The 17,467-nt window shown below is 47.1% G+C and overlaps 4 protein-coding genes across 4 annotated transcripts; 3 read left to right on the forward strand and 1 right to left on the reverse strand.

The window, feature by feature from the left end:
* Positions 1-4,123: 4,123 nt before the first annotated feature.
* EsH8_I_000541 (ABC transporter substrate-binding protein) lies at positions 4,124-5,035 on the forward strand (the record flags this gene model as incomplete). The annotated part of the gene is made up of 1 exon (XM_083267954.1): positions 4,124-5,035. One exon carries the CDS (start codon positions 4,124-4,126, stop codon positions 5,033-5,035), a length of 912 nt encoding a protein of 303 aa, XP_083118392.1.
* Positions 5,036-8,643: 3,608 nt separating this feature from the next.
* Positions 8,644-9,619, forward strand: EsH8_I_000542 (uncharacterized protein; the record flags this gene model as incomplete). Its single annotated transcript, XM_083267955.1, has 2 exons — positions 8,644-8,844; positions 8,894-9,619. 2 exons carry the CDS (start codon positions 8,644-8,646, stop codon positions 9,617-9,619), a joined length of 927 nt encoding a protein of 308 aa, XP_083118393.1.
* A 4,817-nt stretch (positions 9,620-14,436) lies between these two features.
* Positions 14,437-14,916, reverse strand: EsH8_I_000543 (uncharacterized protein; the record flags this gene model as incomplete). Its single annotated transcript, XM_083267956.1, has 3 exons — positions 14,437-14,560; positions 14,619-14,691; positions 14,745-14,916. The coding sequence occupies 3 exons, from the start codon at positions 14,914-14,916 to the stop codon at positions 14,437-14,439; spliced, it is 369 nt and encodes a 122-aa protein (XP_083118394.1).
* A 1,106-nt stretch (positions 14,917-16,022) lies between these two features.
* Positions 16,023-16,463, forward strand: EsH8_I_000544 (uncharacterized protein; the record flags this gene model as incomplete). Its single annotated transcript, XM_083267957.1, has 1 exon — positions 16,023-16,463. One exon carries the CDS (start codon positions 16,023-16,025, stop codon positions 16,461-16,463), a length of 441 nt encoding a protein of 146 aa, XP_083118395.1.
* Positions 16,464-17,467: the final 1,004 nt, after the last annotated feature.

The following is a 17,467-nucleotide window of genomic DNA, read 5'->3' on the forward strand; positions in this document are numbered from 1 at the left end:
AGCAAACTCCCGCAGCCGAGCACTGTCGGGTTTCGAGGAGGGAGTTGGTCTCGACGGTGCCAATATTGCTGGGGGCCGCTACTGCAATGGTGGCGAAGAGGGTGAAGAGAACAGTGGAGACACGCATTTTGGCAGAGAGTGCGGCGAGTTGGATGTTTGCTAGAGAAGAGAGATTGAAATGCTGTAAGATGGAATGAAGGTATTTAAAGGATGATTATTGCTGATGGTGATGTCAAGAAGATAGTGATGCGGGTTGGCGAAAAGAATATGACCAACATATGGGAAGATTTGCACGGCTTATATAGAAACTGGCTAATATGTGATTCATGCCATCTCATAATAGTATGCCAAGATACCTAAAATAATCGTTTGTTGGACCCTCCGACGGCAAAGCCAAATACGAACTGCTGGGTAGTTCGCATCGTCCGGCATGAACTCTTCCTGACTCGGCTTAATTATCGTACCTTCCCCAGATGAACTGCACAACTAGTATGAGCTAAGCAAGATACTAATTGCATGAGATGTGCGAGTCAATTTGGCTTCTATGGACCTGAGGGTAAACCTCCAATAGATCTATATGCATAGGACGACAGCGGCAGCCGCAGGTAAAAAACCCCGGCTTTAAGCAGAAATTTAATAGGGCAGGCGATTTTTAGCCGGAAAGTTAATGATATATCATCTGTGTCTCACATCCACCCCATATCTGTGGAGTCTACATAGAAGAAGGCTGGTTAGTGATTAAATAAGCTCTAAACAATTCTCGTGGAATCAGTTCAGGCAATCTTGCCCCGTTTTCATAACTGCATCAAACGTTGTACTTTTCATTTTTCTGTCATACTACATGCCTTTTCTGTAATTATGCCTCGGCTTTTCGGCACAAAGTCAGCACCTCTTAATCTGCTTACAGCCTATGTACTACTTCGTTGGCGCGAATAACATAGTTGGACATACAATCTTCAGTTTGCCACGGACAATGTCTACAGCAGACTAGCAGCGTTCCGTGAGGAAGAGATAGGAAAGAGCAGTAGACTATGGATAGAACGAGGCCGAAATCATCACAACCCTCCCGCCACGTCCCGTATGATATGATGTAGAGTTAATAGGCAACAGCGGTAAGCCGCCTGTTTAAATAAGGTTTCACTTTAGTAAAGCGTGTTACTGTTATAAGTATTAAAAGGTTGTAAGGTCGAGTACCCTGAGACCGGGGGGGCCTTTTGTCCCCACCTTTCCCACGCGCAGACAAGTCGCGCGCGGACCGCGGGCGGGCGGGAACTTATAAAACAAGCGGCTGCAACTAGTCTGTACCAAAGAGCGGAAGGGTTCGTGCGGTAAAATATTCTCGCCAAGCGGCTTGGATGGTATATTAACCTTTCCTAACGTAAAGCAGAGTGCCATCGGCAATATCACTGAACTTTATGATTATTCTTCTTATGTGCCAAGTACATGAATACCGATCGGAGTCGATTAGTAATTATGGATGGGTAATTGTTGATTAGTGAAAACGCAGGATTATCCTGTAAAAATTTCTCATAGTATAGTGCAGAGGCAGCCGGAGCTTTTGAGATTTAACATTGCCACAAGTTAAAGTTCGGGTAACTTGAGTTATTATCAGCTGGCTAGAGTTGAAAACGCGAGCTGCGAGATTCATAGACTGGAGCTTGCTAGTGGAGTTGCAAGGCATTTCCCATTTGTGACCCAACCAAACGCCTGTTGTGATTAAACTAAACGTTGGAAAATAGTCAACTCACTACCAGCTAAGAACCACATAGGAGCATACGTACCGGAGAACTCCGGATTCCGTCTGCTCTCCCATAGATAAGCCAGTGAGGGATTCCATCCAACTTAGATCGGTGACGGCTATCGGGGAAAAAGGAGTCTCCGTTTACTTCAAAGCGGTGCTTTCTCGTCTGGCTATGACCCCTGTTTTTAAAACCCATTTTTTAGTATTTCCGCTAGAACACTGTAGTATCTTCTATCGTATCGTGTACTGTCTAGTTCAGCGCGCTCAAAGTGGCGCAGCGATGCAGGGTATCGGCGCAGCACCAATGAATGTGATGGGTGCATAACGGGTCGCCAAATAACCCAATGCCTGGGGGAAAGTGAAGGTAGGCAGTGGAAGCAGCAGTTGTGAAGATATAGCCGTTGGCAGCCTGGAGGTAGAATCTCTGGGCCCGACTGCTTCCGCTTCCCGCGGCCTGACCGCCTGCCCGTATTCTGGCTGGGTAATCCAACAGGTATACTTGTGCGATGATGGGAAAACCAGCCAAGATAGCGCAGCCCTCTCTGTTACCGAGGTGGCGAAAAAGAACTCTTTGGATCAAATTCTTGAGATGATGAAGAAGATGAGAAAAAAAATATGAAAGCGGTGCTAGCGGCTCGTAAGAATTATCTCGTGACTAAAACGATCTGTACGTAAGGTACGTAGATTATTTTGTTAATTCCAGTCGTTTGATCCTCTTTGGCGTATCTCTAGCTTCTTGAGCCTATCCTTCAGTTGCGAAATAGACTACTGATTACTATTTATCTATTCAGTGTGCTATTTTCACCAATTATATGATGCCCGATATTTGAAAATGTTTCATCTTGTAGGTGCTTCACGTTCAGCTTTTGTTGGAAGCTCTCACATCATGTAACACATGTTTGTGTATACTTTCAGTGAATACAATTAACCTGTGAAAAAAAAAGGCGGGCGTGTTTATGTGTATTTCGAACCAATCCCTCTTTGAACAGCAGGTCTCTTTGCAATCCTATCGATCCACGCGAGTACATGTGGAAAATTCTCCATTTCCTCGATCGTGTATCCACTGCGCGACCAGTTTTTAACCCATGCCCAGGCTCCAATATCACTCACACAGTACTTGCCCCTGCCCTCGCCCACGAGGAAGTCTCTCGATTGGCCGGTGTATTTGCCAGATAGTCGAAGCTCGAGAACGCCGAATACTCGATACGTCTCCTTTCGGAACCGATCAATGGCGACTAGATGATCGATCCTTGTTAGTTTCTTGGTTTGAACTCAAGCCGGTGGACCGCTTTTTGTGACTTACAGCTGCTTTGTTCTTGGGCGCGACTGAAGAAGCCGAGATTTCCCTGGTACGGAGCACCCCCACCGTGCCAGAAGAATAACCATTGCAGGGCCTCGCTTTGCTCTAGTTCGCTTTTGAAACCAAAACAGTTGTCCTTGTCGAACTTTAATAAGTAGAGGAGTTCTGCAGAGGTTTCCATAACAGGGAACGGATGCGACTGGGCGTTATCGATGATGATAGGGATTCGACCTGCTCAAAGTTGGTTTGTGTATATTTCGGAAAGGAAAGTCGCTTTACCATTCGGATTGAGAGCAAGAAACCAGTCTTGCTTTTGCTCATTTGTTGATGTGTCACTAGTAAATGTTAGTATCAGTAGCAACGACTTTGTGGCAGTTGGGGAAACTGCTTCACTGACATAAGGGTAGTAGTCCATTTCACACCATACACATCTGCTAATTCCTCAAGGAGAATTTGCACTTTCTGACCGTTGGGTGTATTTTCCGTGACTAAGTGAATACCATGTTTTTACATTCGTTAGTCCACTGGTGTACGGATAAAACTGTTACGACAGAAGGCAGCTTACTTCGGCACCTTTAACCTCCACAGGTGTCTCTTCGAGGTAAAATTGGGATGCCATGATGCCGAGCGATGAAGGCGTTAAGATGCAGCCTCGGATCTAGAGCTCGACCACTGTTTATAGTGCATGTCCTTATATCTAAGACCAGAGTGCTGTAAGTGGTGGTATATGCGATTAGGTAATCACAGCTGTTCACTATCAGCTCTGCTCATTGGAATGGGGAACTGTGTACACCTCCGATAGCGATCGGGATACTCCGATCGCACTTTCTGATAGGTAACCACTCATCGCAATTTTCCGACGATACGAAATCAACGACAGCGATCATGGCGAGATGCCTGCGTGCTCATGCGAGTACATATTCTTTCATATTCGCCTTGTTCTCAAAAAAACTAAAAAAAACTCGGCGACTTCCAACCATTCCTTTCAGGGCACATCACGCAATCCACTCACAACTTTCTGTTCACTTAAAGATTTCAATACCTCCTGGCATTTTCAGTCCAACGTCAAAGGAAATTTGGCCATGCAACCATTCCGCCTTACAGCAACTGGGTATAACCTGAACTATCTCCCAGAATATATTGCCCTCCGACATGGATTTTTCCGCGAGCAAGGACTTGATGTCACTGTGAACATTCCCACGCCTTGGGATGGTGTGCTGGACGCTCTCGCTGATGGCACGGCCGATATGGCTCTTGGTGGGATTTGGGTGCCCTCTATGTACCGCGACAGGGTCCAAGACTATACCGTTTTCGCTCAGATTGCGAACCGCTGCCCTCTCGCGCTACTTACGCGTGGCAAAGGAGAAGGCTTCAAGCTGGCAGATGTGATTGGGAAAACGGTGTCGATGAAGTCAGGTGGTGGGGCCAGCGTCGGTCTTTTCTTTAAGATGCTGCTGCGCGAAAATGGTATCGACCCAAAGTCAGTTGACTACGTCCAGGATCTTGATGGCATAATGCTGGGCAACTTGTTTCAAGGAGGTATGGGCGACTATTTTATAACCGACAACCTCTCCGCCCTTGCTATGGTCGAGAAGAATCATGATGTTTCGATTGTGATGGAGATGGTCTCACAAGGTGACATCCCCTGGAGCGTATATTATCGGGAGACTGCAACTATCACCCCCGAGATTCTGGATGCTCAGAAACGGTTCTGTATCGCCTTGGAGAAAGGCATCAGTTGGGTTCTCCAGCATGACGCAGAGTCGTTCCGGGATGAACTCGCAGAGCTCTTTCCCAATGTTCCGGTTGAAGTTGCTGTCAGCGTAACGAACGGCTTTCGACGAGATGGCATGTGGACCTCAACCTCTGTGTCTCGCACGGGTTTCGAACGGTGGCAACTGGGGCTTGCCGGCGCGCGCATAATCAATAAGCCTATCGAGTACGACGCCATTGTTAACGACACACCCGCAAGTGCAGCACGGACTGAAGCATAGCTTTAAGTCGCTTTCTCACAGAAAAAGCCTCAGAGATTCTTGATAGGCAGCAGCCGACCAGTAGCTTTTGGTTACATTCCTGAATAGCTTTCGTACTTTGATAGATCAGTAATGTATAACTGGTGTTGTTCACTATCAGAATAAATATCATCGATTCGATAAATAACACAGTCATTTGTTACCAAAGGACTATGCGAATATGCTTGATTGGATAGATTATATGTCGTGAATGCAGAGCAGGGCTAGAACAATCTTTTCATCGGGGGTGAACTGGGTGTTCAACGTTCTAAATTAGCTATGAAGTTGGCCGCGTGTGATTAAAAGCGGATTCTACATGTAAAATTGTTGTCGTCACTTGAAACTGTGCAGGCCAATTCGGATCAATTCCAATATGTATATTGTTATTGGATTCCTTAGCCAGAGTACGGGCAAGCCGGGCCCGGAGATTCCATTTTTGTGCAGCCAATGGTGATATCCTCAGCTGCTGCCTCCGTTGCCTGAATCTCCATCTTTCTCTTCTACACGCAGTTGGGAGCTTTCTAATACATGTTGGTATTCAGCGAGCTATCACCTGTACGGACATTCTGTGATACCAGCAACTGTTATGTTCCTCGGCTTGAGTACAGATCCAAATTATTTCCTTCTCTGTTGACGGTCATAACGTCAACACATGTTAATGAAATCCAGTTGAAAATCCAGATCCGGGAGCTCCAGCCATTGCGCAGCCGAATTAAGCATCTCACCAAAAGCAAAGATATCGGTTGAGAGCATGTCCGACATGTCCATGACGCTATTCTCGTTCGTAGGCATCCCTTCCCGAGAGGGATTTAGTTGTTGCAAGAGATCCTCTACCTGTCTCTCAAAATCCACACGAGTTTGACGAGTTTTCTCAGCGTCGTTTGTGACTAGCCAGTCGATGGTTACTGAGGAAAGAGTATCAAAGACATCTCGACAGCCGGAAGCTCCGTGAAAAGTTTCTGACATGGCAGAAAGAGTTGAAGCACAGGATTGAAGCGTTGAAATGCTGCTGCTGACAGGGATGCTGTCGCGCACCTCCTTTGACTGCCAAAGGCCATATATAATTGTCAAGCCTGCCATGAAAAGATGATGAACAGACCTCCAAAGTACATCAAGTTTTCCCTCTCGCTGTAGGATTTTGAGGCTTGCGATCAAGTTACAGGCGGCTTCGTGGGAAACAGCTAGCGTTTCTATAGGTATGTGCTGAACGCTGGAATTAGGTCGGTAGAGTAGAAGGATGCAGTTATTGAAGATTGCATCCCAGTAAGCCTGATTTGCGAATATAGAATGTGGGTGAGCTTTACTCGGGGTTGGCACCGTGCTTTGCCATTCCTGCAGGCGAGGTTTGATATCTTGTATCCACAAACCGAAATTCGGTCTGGGGTAAGCAATCTTGGCAGGCCAGGTTCGGCTCTGTTGCACGTGTTTGATCTCGGATTCAATCTTTGCCATGCTAAACAAATGGTTGTGGGCCCGTTGGTGGTGGATGTCAAAATCGTTCTGTCCTGGGCCAAGGGGCAGACGGGCTGCCGCCCATGGGTTTGGAAGAGGGACCTGTGTGCTTTCGTCCGTGATGCCGAACGGACGACCAAGGGTGATACCCAGCACACGATCAAAATAGTAAGCAGAGTACCACAAGCGCCGGCGCTCGTACAGTATATCCGGTGCTGTATCGAGGGACTGCCCTTCAGTTTCCCAATGCAGACCCATGTCAATGCATATACGCAGGGCGATGCCAGTCAAATGCCACAAGCTACCCTGCCAAGGACACATGGAAACAAACTGAGCTAAAAGGAGCACAGAACGGAGAGTCTCCAGGTCGCTTCTTGAATAGGTAATCACCTTCTCTACCCTGCCGATTGCGGAGCGAAAGCAGCCCTCGCTTTGCATCACACGACTCGTTCCACCCGCAGGGTTCGGAATGTTGCAAAGGGCGATGGCAAATACCATATAGGTGGTGAACATCTCTCTCTCAATTCCTCCATCTGAGGCCTGGTGACCGTTCTGGGAATTGTACACACTTTCAAGGGCTTTTTCGACCTGTGGCCGCTCTACTATCGACAGATGAGGCGTACGATACTGGAAGTAGACCTCCACAAGATGGTCGGCAGCATGTCTTGGTGGAAGGGAAGATTCGGCTGCAGGTATGAGTGCAGGTACAGACGTTGATGCACCACGGTCGTGCGATTTTTGCTGAGACAAGGGCGGCAGGTGGTCGGTGCGGATTGAAGCCATAACCATCCTGGCGAGGGTGATGCCACTGCTTGGTCCTAAGAATCGCGGTTGTTTTGAAGGCTCGACCACAACGTTCCTGACACTCTTGACCAGATCTTGGAGATGATTGTGGTTGTTATCAGAAGTCGCGGGTCCGTCTATAGGAGGACTCCCAAGTTCCCGTATTGGAGGGGACGGCGTTTCGTGAGCAGTGGAAACTTCACCATCCACGGAAATTGTTCGATTTCGCGTTCGCAGCTCTTGATTTTCTTGTCTCAGCCTCTCGATCTGCGCCTCCAAGTTGGTCACGTAGTTGCGAGGTAACTCAGAGCATGTAAGTATGTGCAAACCGACCACGATTATGATCAAGTCAACTCACCTCTGCTTGTTTCCCTGAATAATAAGTCAAGCAACGAACGTGTGCGCTTTCACAGTTTGAGCAATTCGGATGCTTCAGATCACACTGCACATTTACCCACTTGTCAGCATCATGGTCCTTGGATCGCAGCAAATGTACATTATCACTACCTTCTGTTTCCTCCGACGACACCTAGGCATCTAGTCAGTATGGAATCTTCGGTCCACGCCGATGACTGCCACATCTTCTACGCACCTCTGACATGCAGTCACCCTTCTTCCAACCAGCGGGCCGGGGCGCGATGGGGAATCCATCCGCGATATCTATTTCTTTTTGGACTTGGATTTAATCCTCGCGGTCGAAACTACAATCAATCCTGATGATAGGGGATGGTATTGAGTTAGATAAGGGATTGGTGAAGGCTGTTCGGTGTACGCCGAAATCGGTGTGATTACGATAGGAGCACTGATTGGTCGCCCCCAATACATCTGCTTTCCTCGTTATGCTACGCTACCTGGATGCTCGTACCCCAATCCCTCCCCATTGCAATGGTATCTCATCGAGTCCTCATCTTGCCAAGTGCGGGGTAGAACCAATCAGTTTCATGAGTCGCATATCTCTAGAAATTCCTGCCCAATTAAATGTTTTGCAATCCGTCTTTTTGGAGTAAAAGCGGATATTCTTAGTTTCGGCAAATTATCCCCATTCGCAGCCGATGGGAATCAGCATCGAGCAGAAGTTTAAAAGGCTCTGCAGCCAATTCGGGCCAGCCCGAACAATCCATTTCGACAACTCTAAGTGGTTTCCAACGCTTATCATGCCTATCACGTCTATCATGTCTATCATGCTTATCGCGGGAGCATGAAGATGTATTTTTGTTCAACCCATATGAGAGAGGCAGGTATATAGGCGGGCGACACTGGCAACATCTCCATTTTCATTTGTAGCAAACCGCCTACGATACTCTTACTTCAATATCAATAATATTTGACAGTTTGCTTCAGTACAAGCTACAGCAATGGAGTCTGAACAGACCGCGGAAACAAAAAAGCCAGCTGTAGTCGACGCCAGAGGATCTGTCGACTATGGCTCTGGTGAAGCCAGTTCGGTTATATACATTGACCCTGCGAAGGAAGCGGCGTGTCGCAAGAAATTCGACAAATATGTTGTGCCAGTCTCAGTTATCTTTCTTGTGGTGTCTACCCTGGACAGAAATAACGTTAGTGTTTGCCGATCTCACCAAACTTGTCATTACTAACGCTACTCAGCTTGGAAATGCCAGAGTTTTCGGCTTCGACGAAGATATCGGACTTCATGGCGGCCAATTTGGCAATATCAATACTCTTGCGAGCGTCTGTACTATAATATTCGAAGTTCCTTGGGTCCTGGCCGTAAAGCGCTGGGGTGCTAACAAATCCATTGGTACTGCCTTCGTATTATGGAGCGCTTGTACGCTTGGGACTGCATTTATCAACACATACGGCCAAGCTATCGCGGTTCGTATGTTATTGAACGCCGCCGAGGCCGGTCTTGCTCAGGCTTTCGCCTATCTTTTTACCACTATTTATCCCCGGGAACTGGCGGGAAAGCGTATTATGACCACCAACCTTGCCCAATGCATCTCTGGTGCCTTTGGGGGACTGTTTGCATATGCCGTTCAGACGATGGGATCGCGAAATGGTCTTGCGGCTTGGAGATGGCTCTTCATCATTGAGTTCCTTATCACGGTTGTCGTTTGCGGCATTGGCTGGATCTTCCTGCCGACTACGCCCGAAACAGCCTGGTTTTTGAACGAGGAAGAGAAGGAAACTATGCGTTTAAAGAAACAGCGAGACTTTATGCTCAGGGGAAAAGACAAGTTTGAGCGCAGGTGGATCAAAATTGCGCTTATGGACCCCTTTGTCTGGCTCCTGGGTATCGCTTTCTTCACCTCCTCTGTCGCGATCAATGGATTTGGTGTCTTCCTTCCCACTATTATTTCTGGCCTTGGGTAAGAGCCTATCCATGGATCGACTCTGAAGCAACTTGCTAATCAAGTCTAGGTATGCCTCACTCAAAGTCAACTACATGACTATACCGGTTTATATTGTCGGTGCCATATCGCTTGTTATCCAGGTTGTATACTCCGACAAGATAAAACGACGCGGTGTGTTCATCGTTGGGTGTTGTATTCCAGTTGCGGTGGGGTATCTCGTCTGTGTTGGGACACCAAACCCCGGTGCTGGCTATGCTGGGATGTTCATTCTGGTCCTTGGTGAGTAATATTATTACTGGCCTATCGTGCTGTAATCTAACCATTAGCAGGACTCTATCCCATTTCCACACTTGCAGTAACTTGGGTGGCTACCAACTTATCACCGGATTCCAAACGTGCATTCGGTATGCCCTTTGCATATTCCATTGCAAACGTGTCCAACGTGGTATCATCACAGCTGTATCCCAGCCAGCAAGGTCCACGGTACATACAAGGCAATGCTGTCTCTGCCGGTTTGACAGTCGTCGCTGGATTTCTCTATGGCGCATGCTGGCTCCTGCTAAGACACAGGAATGCAAAGAAAGCAAAGCTTATTGCCGAAGGGGCTACCACAAACGGTCTGGAAGGAGATATGAGTCTTGACACTATGTATATCCTTTGATATGTACTAGAATAGGTACTGCAAAGCGCGAGTCTAGATTGGAATTCAATATAAGCAAGCCATTATCAATAACCCAGCTTTACACTAATTGTAATTGGTGGTAAATCAACGTAAATCAAAGCAACGGACTGGTACTGTAATCTGGTGTGTGTAGAAGGGAGAAAGGAAGGATAGGCAGCGGAAGCAGCAGTTGAAGATATCGCCGTTGGCAGTCTGGAGGTAGAATCTCCAGGTTCCGCTGCTGCTGTCATTAACCGCCTGTCCGTATTCTGGCCTGTTAACTAAACAGTCTCCCGATGTATCAATAACTCCTCGAAGCTCGAGCTACTTTAAGATCAGGCCCTTGCCGTAAAGAATGACTACACTGGGAATTTCTGTCATCCGCTAAACTTACACAGGCTTATGGGATTAAGTGGGCACTTACTCATGATATGTGTAGACGCATGCTGCTTTAAATCGAGTTGGCTTCTTGATCGATTTGCGTGACCACTGAGTTTTCAAGGCATAATATCAGCTGGAATCTTGGGCATCCATTTAAGATGTGGAGATATGAAGGGAGCCACCTAAATCTAGTTAAAATGATCATGGCATGAAAGACCGCAAGCGATCCATCCCACTTCTGCAACCCTTGACACCTCTTTCCATCTTTCTAATTGTATGTATCATAACCTCTCTTCTCTCTATGATAGTACAGGATTAACCGTGTCTATCTTAGAGCCGGTAGGGATTTCTCATTTATCACTTTACTACGGCCTAGCTTGGCAAAGTAAAAAAATTAGGGCCCTCGTTTATGCCACCAAGTCACAGTAAAGAATGAACAATAACAAGCGGAACTACCTCTCGGTAGGGCAAGTATGGACATATTTTCTAGAAAAATTTGTTAATATGTTGCCGTTTTCAGGGGCACTACTAGCGGCAGTTCAACAGCAGGAAAGAGTATTACCACAGTGCATCAGAACCGAAGTGATAAAGCACCAAAAATGGGTTTTCACTGCTCCCGTGTATCAGGCGGAACTTGAGGGGCCTAGTAGTCCTTTGTTGTACTTTTTGGATACCGAAAAAAAGCAGTCCTGTTGACAGAACACTCATAACCTGGATAGGACTACGCTACATAAACGAACCAACTGAATTTGCCTACGTCAAACATGGAAAAATACGATGACATGCAGAGAGGCGGGCCTACTGTATGCGGCTGTAGACTATCATGAGATGAATAAAACCTAGGCTCAAAGTACACGCAGACTCTAAGGAGAATTTTGATAGGGGCTGAAGCAGCACAGATACAGGTCCTGCGGTGGCCAATGTCGTGGGTGTGTCGGCTAGTAGCAACAACAGACTTGGGGCGACGCTCAAGCTGTGGGCTCAGCCGCAGCCGAGCAAGAAACGGTCGCCGCATATGATTCTCCGTTCAGGGCCTGGTGAAACCCCAAGTCCCCTCCCGTATTTTTTGATCTGGATCTGAATCGTAACGCCTAGAGTTCAAGATCGCCTACGCCGGGTCTGGATGGAAGGAGAAGTAGCCAAGCTTTTAGCCTCGTCCTGCTGCGGGGCATGGCATAACAGCTACGTCAATGAAAATGAACCTGGGTCCTACTGGGCTATGAAATTCTGGATTCTTGGCTCGGCCATCCTTTGCGTCTTCTACGGCATGTTCACTGTTCCCGTGTCCGCATCGCGGCAAGGAAGATCCCATTGAATGCTGATCAGAGCCTCCGGGAGGTCCACCCAGCTAAAATTCTCCGGGCCCAGATGTCTGGTACGCCAAGATCCATTAGCGCAAAGTTAGGGGGGTACGTACTCCCCACCCATCCCTCAACGCTAGTTCTCTGCTGGCATTTCATGCACCTCGGAGTGTGGGGGTGGGGAAGCTTCCGCGAGTGACGGGCTCTGGCAAAACCTTGTCCTGGTCATCTTTAGACAGACTCCGACTGCTCTTGCCATATGTCTTAGCTATCAAATTTGTAATCTTTTGCGTCTGAAAACCTCCCACAATGCGAACTTTGACGGCTTGTCAAGTTGCGAAAGATCCGTTCAGCTGCCATTAAAGCGTGGAGTCTCCGGACTCTGTCAAGCACAACGGTTGCCAAGTCATGCTGCATCTCGCCCAGGCTTTTCTCGTCCATTCTACCGCCTTCTACAACATATCCAGTCCGCTGTATCTGATTGCTGGACGCAGGGGCAGGCTCGTGCAGGTCTTTACTCATGCGCCCGACAAACGGATAACAGAAAAGGCCAGGCTAAAGCCCAATTGGGCTGGTGATTTGCTATACCCTGCATGAGGCAATAGCGAATATGGCTCGCTGAAAAATGCTTGAAACCATCTATGGCGGCGAACTCCGGAATGTTGAGTAATACGAGATCACTCGGCGGACTGCTCCGCTCAATGTGCCATGTGAACCTAGCCCAGATCCTAAACAATTCCAATAGGTGGCACAGACACTTGACGTAAGTTCGCGGAGTTGGAGAGGAAACTTGGATGGTAATTGGACGGGCTCTCAACTCCTGGGAATGGAACCGGCCTCGGAAATGCAGGGTTTGGGAATGAATGCGCCGAATAGACCGTCAAAGTATACCGGTATGTTCACCTTTGCTTCCTTGTAGGGGCGCCACCAAAAAGGAAAGAGGGCCCCCGCCCGATTGACCTATTCCTCGGAAAAACCTTAAAATTGTAGTTTATTTTATCATAATCTGTAAAGAGCCCGCCCGACTGGCCTGTTTCTCGGAAACCTTAAAAGGGTAGTCTATTTATCACAATCTGTAAAGAGCCCCGCCCTTTGATTTGATGCATCGGATGTCTCGGCGTCCTATTCTCGTCCCAACTCCAACGAGAGTTCCCGAATTCCCAGTCCTAATTGGGAACTCACACAAGCAAAATTCTTTGCTTGTCCGTGGCTTTTGGGTTCTTTTTTCTTTTCCTCGCGCCGCTATCCTGGTCCTCGCATTCAATTAGAGTATTCCTCTCACACATGCTAAGCTTTCATTATTTGAGATCCTTTCAGATGCTTTGGAAGGTATATTGCAAGACTTCAACCCCGAGCACTTGATGCTTATGATTCAACATCTTGGTGTCTCTTGGCGTGTTCGATAGATAGTTTGTCAAGTTGGGCTTCCGTAGGGTCTATATCCCAAAAGAACCGCGCATGGGCTACCAAAAGGACCAAATAATGAGGTTGTCCGCTGATTGTTTTGCTAGCGGGTTTTGACCATGGCTTGATGGCGCAAGGTGTTAGGCTTACATCGATACCATGAGTACAGATATTCTTAGGCTGCCGGACAAGTATTGAAATGGCCACTCTGTTCATTTCAATGAATCCTTCCTCTTGCCTTTTTTCTTTTTGCTGGACCTTGCTTGGTCTTACAATGGGCTTGACTCAAGTTTACCACGAAATAGCCTCACGCGTGCCGTTGTTACTAGTATTAATGTCTTATGATGAGAGATGAGAGGAGATAGAAATCTTTTTGGCGGTTTCCCTGAGTGCTTCTTGATACGATATTGGACAGGGCATAGTCAAATGTGGAAACAACGTCAGATGAGATGACGACAGGAAGAAATGACTGGACAACTATCTCAAGCCTACTGAGTAGGACTGTGACGTAATGCATTAACTCGTCTCCAAAATGTGAGCGCTGTCGGCAATTTCCCACACCCTAACATTTGTCTTTTCCATTCTAGCTCAATTGTCTCATGGTGTTGGAAAAACACTGTATACACTATTTCAGGATGGGCCTGGTTTAACTGGAAAACTTTCGCAAGAATTTTGACTGTCCACGTCGTTCTATCTTCGATAATACATATCAGGGGGTGCTGAGCATCCGTCCCATTCCACGTTGATAGTAGCAAAGCCTCTGAAAATATTGAACATGAACTAAAGGCTTAATCCTCGCTTCTTGTAACGACTCATCCAATGATACCGCAATGTCACAAAGTTGGGCAGTTTGAAGTATATAGCAAGTATGAATGAAATTCAATTGCGAACCATCTATACGACAATCTCCAAGTACAAAATTCAAATGCTATCCAAAAAGAAAAGGCACGCAATAGCTTAATTCTGTGCCGTCCAATCCGCTTGCAATACCAGACTAGTCTCTTTGTGATGGTTGAAGAGTGAGCAGTGCCAAAGACTATGGTTGCTAAGCAAGACTGAAATGGCAAGAACAGATAACATGGCATTCCCTTAGATGTTGCACAGGAAGGAAGAAACGTCATCGTTCATGGTGCTGAACTGGGGGTTGCTTCGGATATCGCTAACCTCACCAGTCGTCGCAATTTGACCACCACCGTTACGGCATCCAGTGTCACTTTAATAATAACATTAGTAAAAAGAGCGAAGGAACTAACATTTAGAATATCACTTACTTGTAGAAGATGCAGTTGTAACCGTTAGCATTAAGCGAGCTAACCTTGTCGTTCAATCGGCCGATACCAGAAACTGGCAGGTGTTAGTTTACAGGAATAGTTTGCAAATAGAGGTATAAAACTAACCGCAGAACCCAAAGTTGAAGTTGATCGTATCGCAGTCAGCCATGCCCTTGTCGCTGCAGACAGTAACACTCTGGTTGATCTGTCTACCCTCAACTTCCTTGGAAGCATCGACGGGAGCTCCAAAGACAGCAGAGGAGGCAAAGAGAACAGCGAGAATGACCTTGGAGAACATCTTGACGAATTGGTGGAGTGAATTTGGTTGAAGAGACAAAGTGAAGGGAAAGTATTCAAAAGACTGTAAGAGCTGGGTAAGCTGAAAGATTGTAGTGATTGTAGAAGAGAATGAATAAACTGCGATGGTGGTGAGGAAAGAAAGATGATATTCTCTGAGGAAGAGAGCTACCTTTATACATTCGAAAGGGGTTTCCAGACACTCGTCTACATTTTTAGCTACTGAAAAGGGAGCCTCAAAACTCGAGAAGCGCAATGCGTCAAGACCATGAAGCCGCATTCGTAATCTTCACGCCTCATGTTTCTAATAGATGGAATCAGAAGCCTAAATACATATAAAACATCGTCAAGAGGTATGCACACAAGCCTTCAATGGCCTAATTTGGAGACTTGGCGATTATGCATCAGACCGAGATTCTATAATGTCGAAAGATATTATATAAGCTGCTATGGTGTCTAGTCAGGTGAAAGTTAATTTTACCTTGTCACTAATCTTGGATGGTATTAAGTTTACTGCTCAGTTCGGATGAAACGACTCTATAATGACTCGCTGTTTAACGTTAGTCTGCAGGTCAAACCCGAAGGGCTGTGCATTGTTAGGGCTAGATCTGTTCGGAGCTCTCCAGATCGGCGGTTCCTTAGCGTCACATGTCCTATCAACCATTGCATCTTCTAAGCACAGCCGAGCTTTCCTTCTCTCTCCATCCATTACTAGAACCTATTCAATTCAAAACTCTTACGACGCTGGAGAGGTCACATGCCAAGAGCTTTGCATTAAGCAGGCTTCAAGCAATCCACTGATACTAATCGCATCTCATGAATAGTAAGACTTCTGGCTTCCACAAAACGCCTAAACCTTTACTATAAGAGATACAATTAATATAGACGCAACTTAAATAGGAAAATCGTAATTCAGGCCGTAGAATTTTGCCGTGTCTCCTGCTTAGGAAAACCATATAACCAATGATTCATCTTCAGCTATTTCTGTCCTCCTTCATCCAACTCATCACTCTCAACCAGTTCCACTACACTCTTTTACAACTTTTCAATCATTTACTTTCTTTAACGCACTCAAGCTTTAAAAGCAAAAACCACTCTCTCGTCAACATGAAGTTCACTACCGTCACCGCCATTGTCCTCAGCAGCCTCCTCAGCACCACGGCAGCTCTCGATCCTGCCATCAACACAAACACATTTCAGGAACGACGACAGGTTGCCGGAGGGATGGAGACGCAGAACCTAGTCCTGGCCCAGAACACGCTCAACTCGGCACGTTCCTCATCCGTCGGCAAGATCCGCAGACGCCGGCTCCAGGAAGCGCAGGAGCGAAAGTGCGTAAAGCAGCCGGCTACTGAGTGCAACAAGTGCATGGACGCCATCGTCCAGTCGGCACTTTTCAGAGTCATGGAGTGCGGCGTTGCGGCGCTCGGTGTCGGCGCCATTGGCGGGGGAACTACAGCGATGCTTGCTGCTATGGGGTTCTTGGTATGCGATGGAGCAGTTTACAGCGATTACGAGAAGGGATTGGTTGAATGTAGAGCTTTCTAGAGAGGGGGCGATGTACCGGGGCGATTTTGCATGTAAACACATGGATTTCAACGCATTCTTAGAGACGCTGCGGTACAATTTCAGAGTTTCACCAATACAAAAGCAATGTAGGTATCTTCACATCTTTTTGACTGACTATTCATTACGTGACAGTGCCGATTGTGAACTGGCCAATTCCCCGTAGTAGCTATTGCAAAGGCTATACCCATTACAGTTTGTTTGTGTCCACGGCTAGCCTGGTTCCTGAGTCCGATACGAGACATAGGGATAACCTTCTCAGCCACCTGAGCGATATTGCAAATTCCACATGTCAGATTGGCCATGGTAAAGTCCCCCAGTCTATATGGAAAGTGCAGGGGAATGGACCGAATTGCTGCTTGTGGCTGTCATTCGCGAGCTGAGACGCGCCACCTTCTGGATGGATGGTTTGTGAATGTTTTCGGCGACGGAGTGAGACGGTGTGGACCCTGACTGAGGCTCCCATAAAAAGCCGCTTTGGGTCTTTGAGAAACTACGGCCTTTTCATTGGCCGGTAAACGGAGCTACCAAAACGGTGGGCACGGATCAGGAAGTTAATCCGTCCCCCCACATACTAGTCAGCTGTCTCAAGGTTAATTTCCAACTCCATGGATCTCGCTCTGTGCCAATTGTGCTAATGTCGTGGTTCAGCCTCGAGCGGTCTGGTCCGCAGCGCTGGGGCCGGGGATATTCCAACGCTTCCGTGCTTGCCATACGACTGTCACATGGTGCCACGAGAAGTAGTGCGGATCTTGACCAATGAAATTGCGATAGTTTCGAATCATGAACTTGAAAATTCCAGCTCCTGTGCGGAGGAATGAAGTCCCCTGGCGACGCTATTGTTCTGGCTCTATGTGGGACTTGATACGACATGTCTGCGTGAGAAATCTCTCGCGTGAGGAACAAAGAATCTCGCTAGAGAATGGTCTTTCATGGTCCAGAACATCTATGCGCTGATCCTGATCGACAGTCTCAACAAGAACAAT

This window comes from Colletotrichum jinshuiense, chromosome 1 (genome assembly GCF_051148585.1).
Source record: "Colletotrichum jinshuiense chromosome 1, complete sequence".
In the NCBI taxonomy this organism is placed as follows: Eukaryota; Fungi; Ascomycota; class Sordariomycetes; order Glomerellales; family Glomerellaceae; genus Colletotrichum; species Colletotrichum jinshuiense.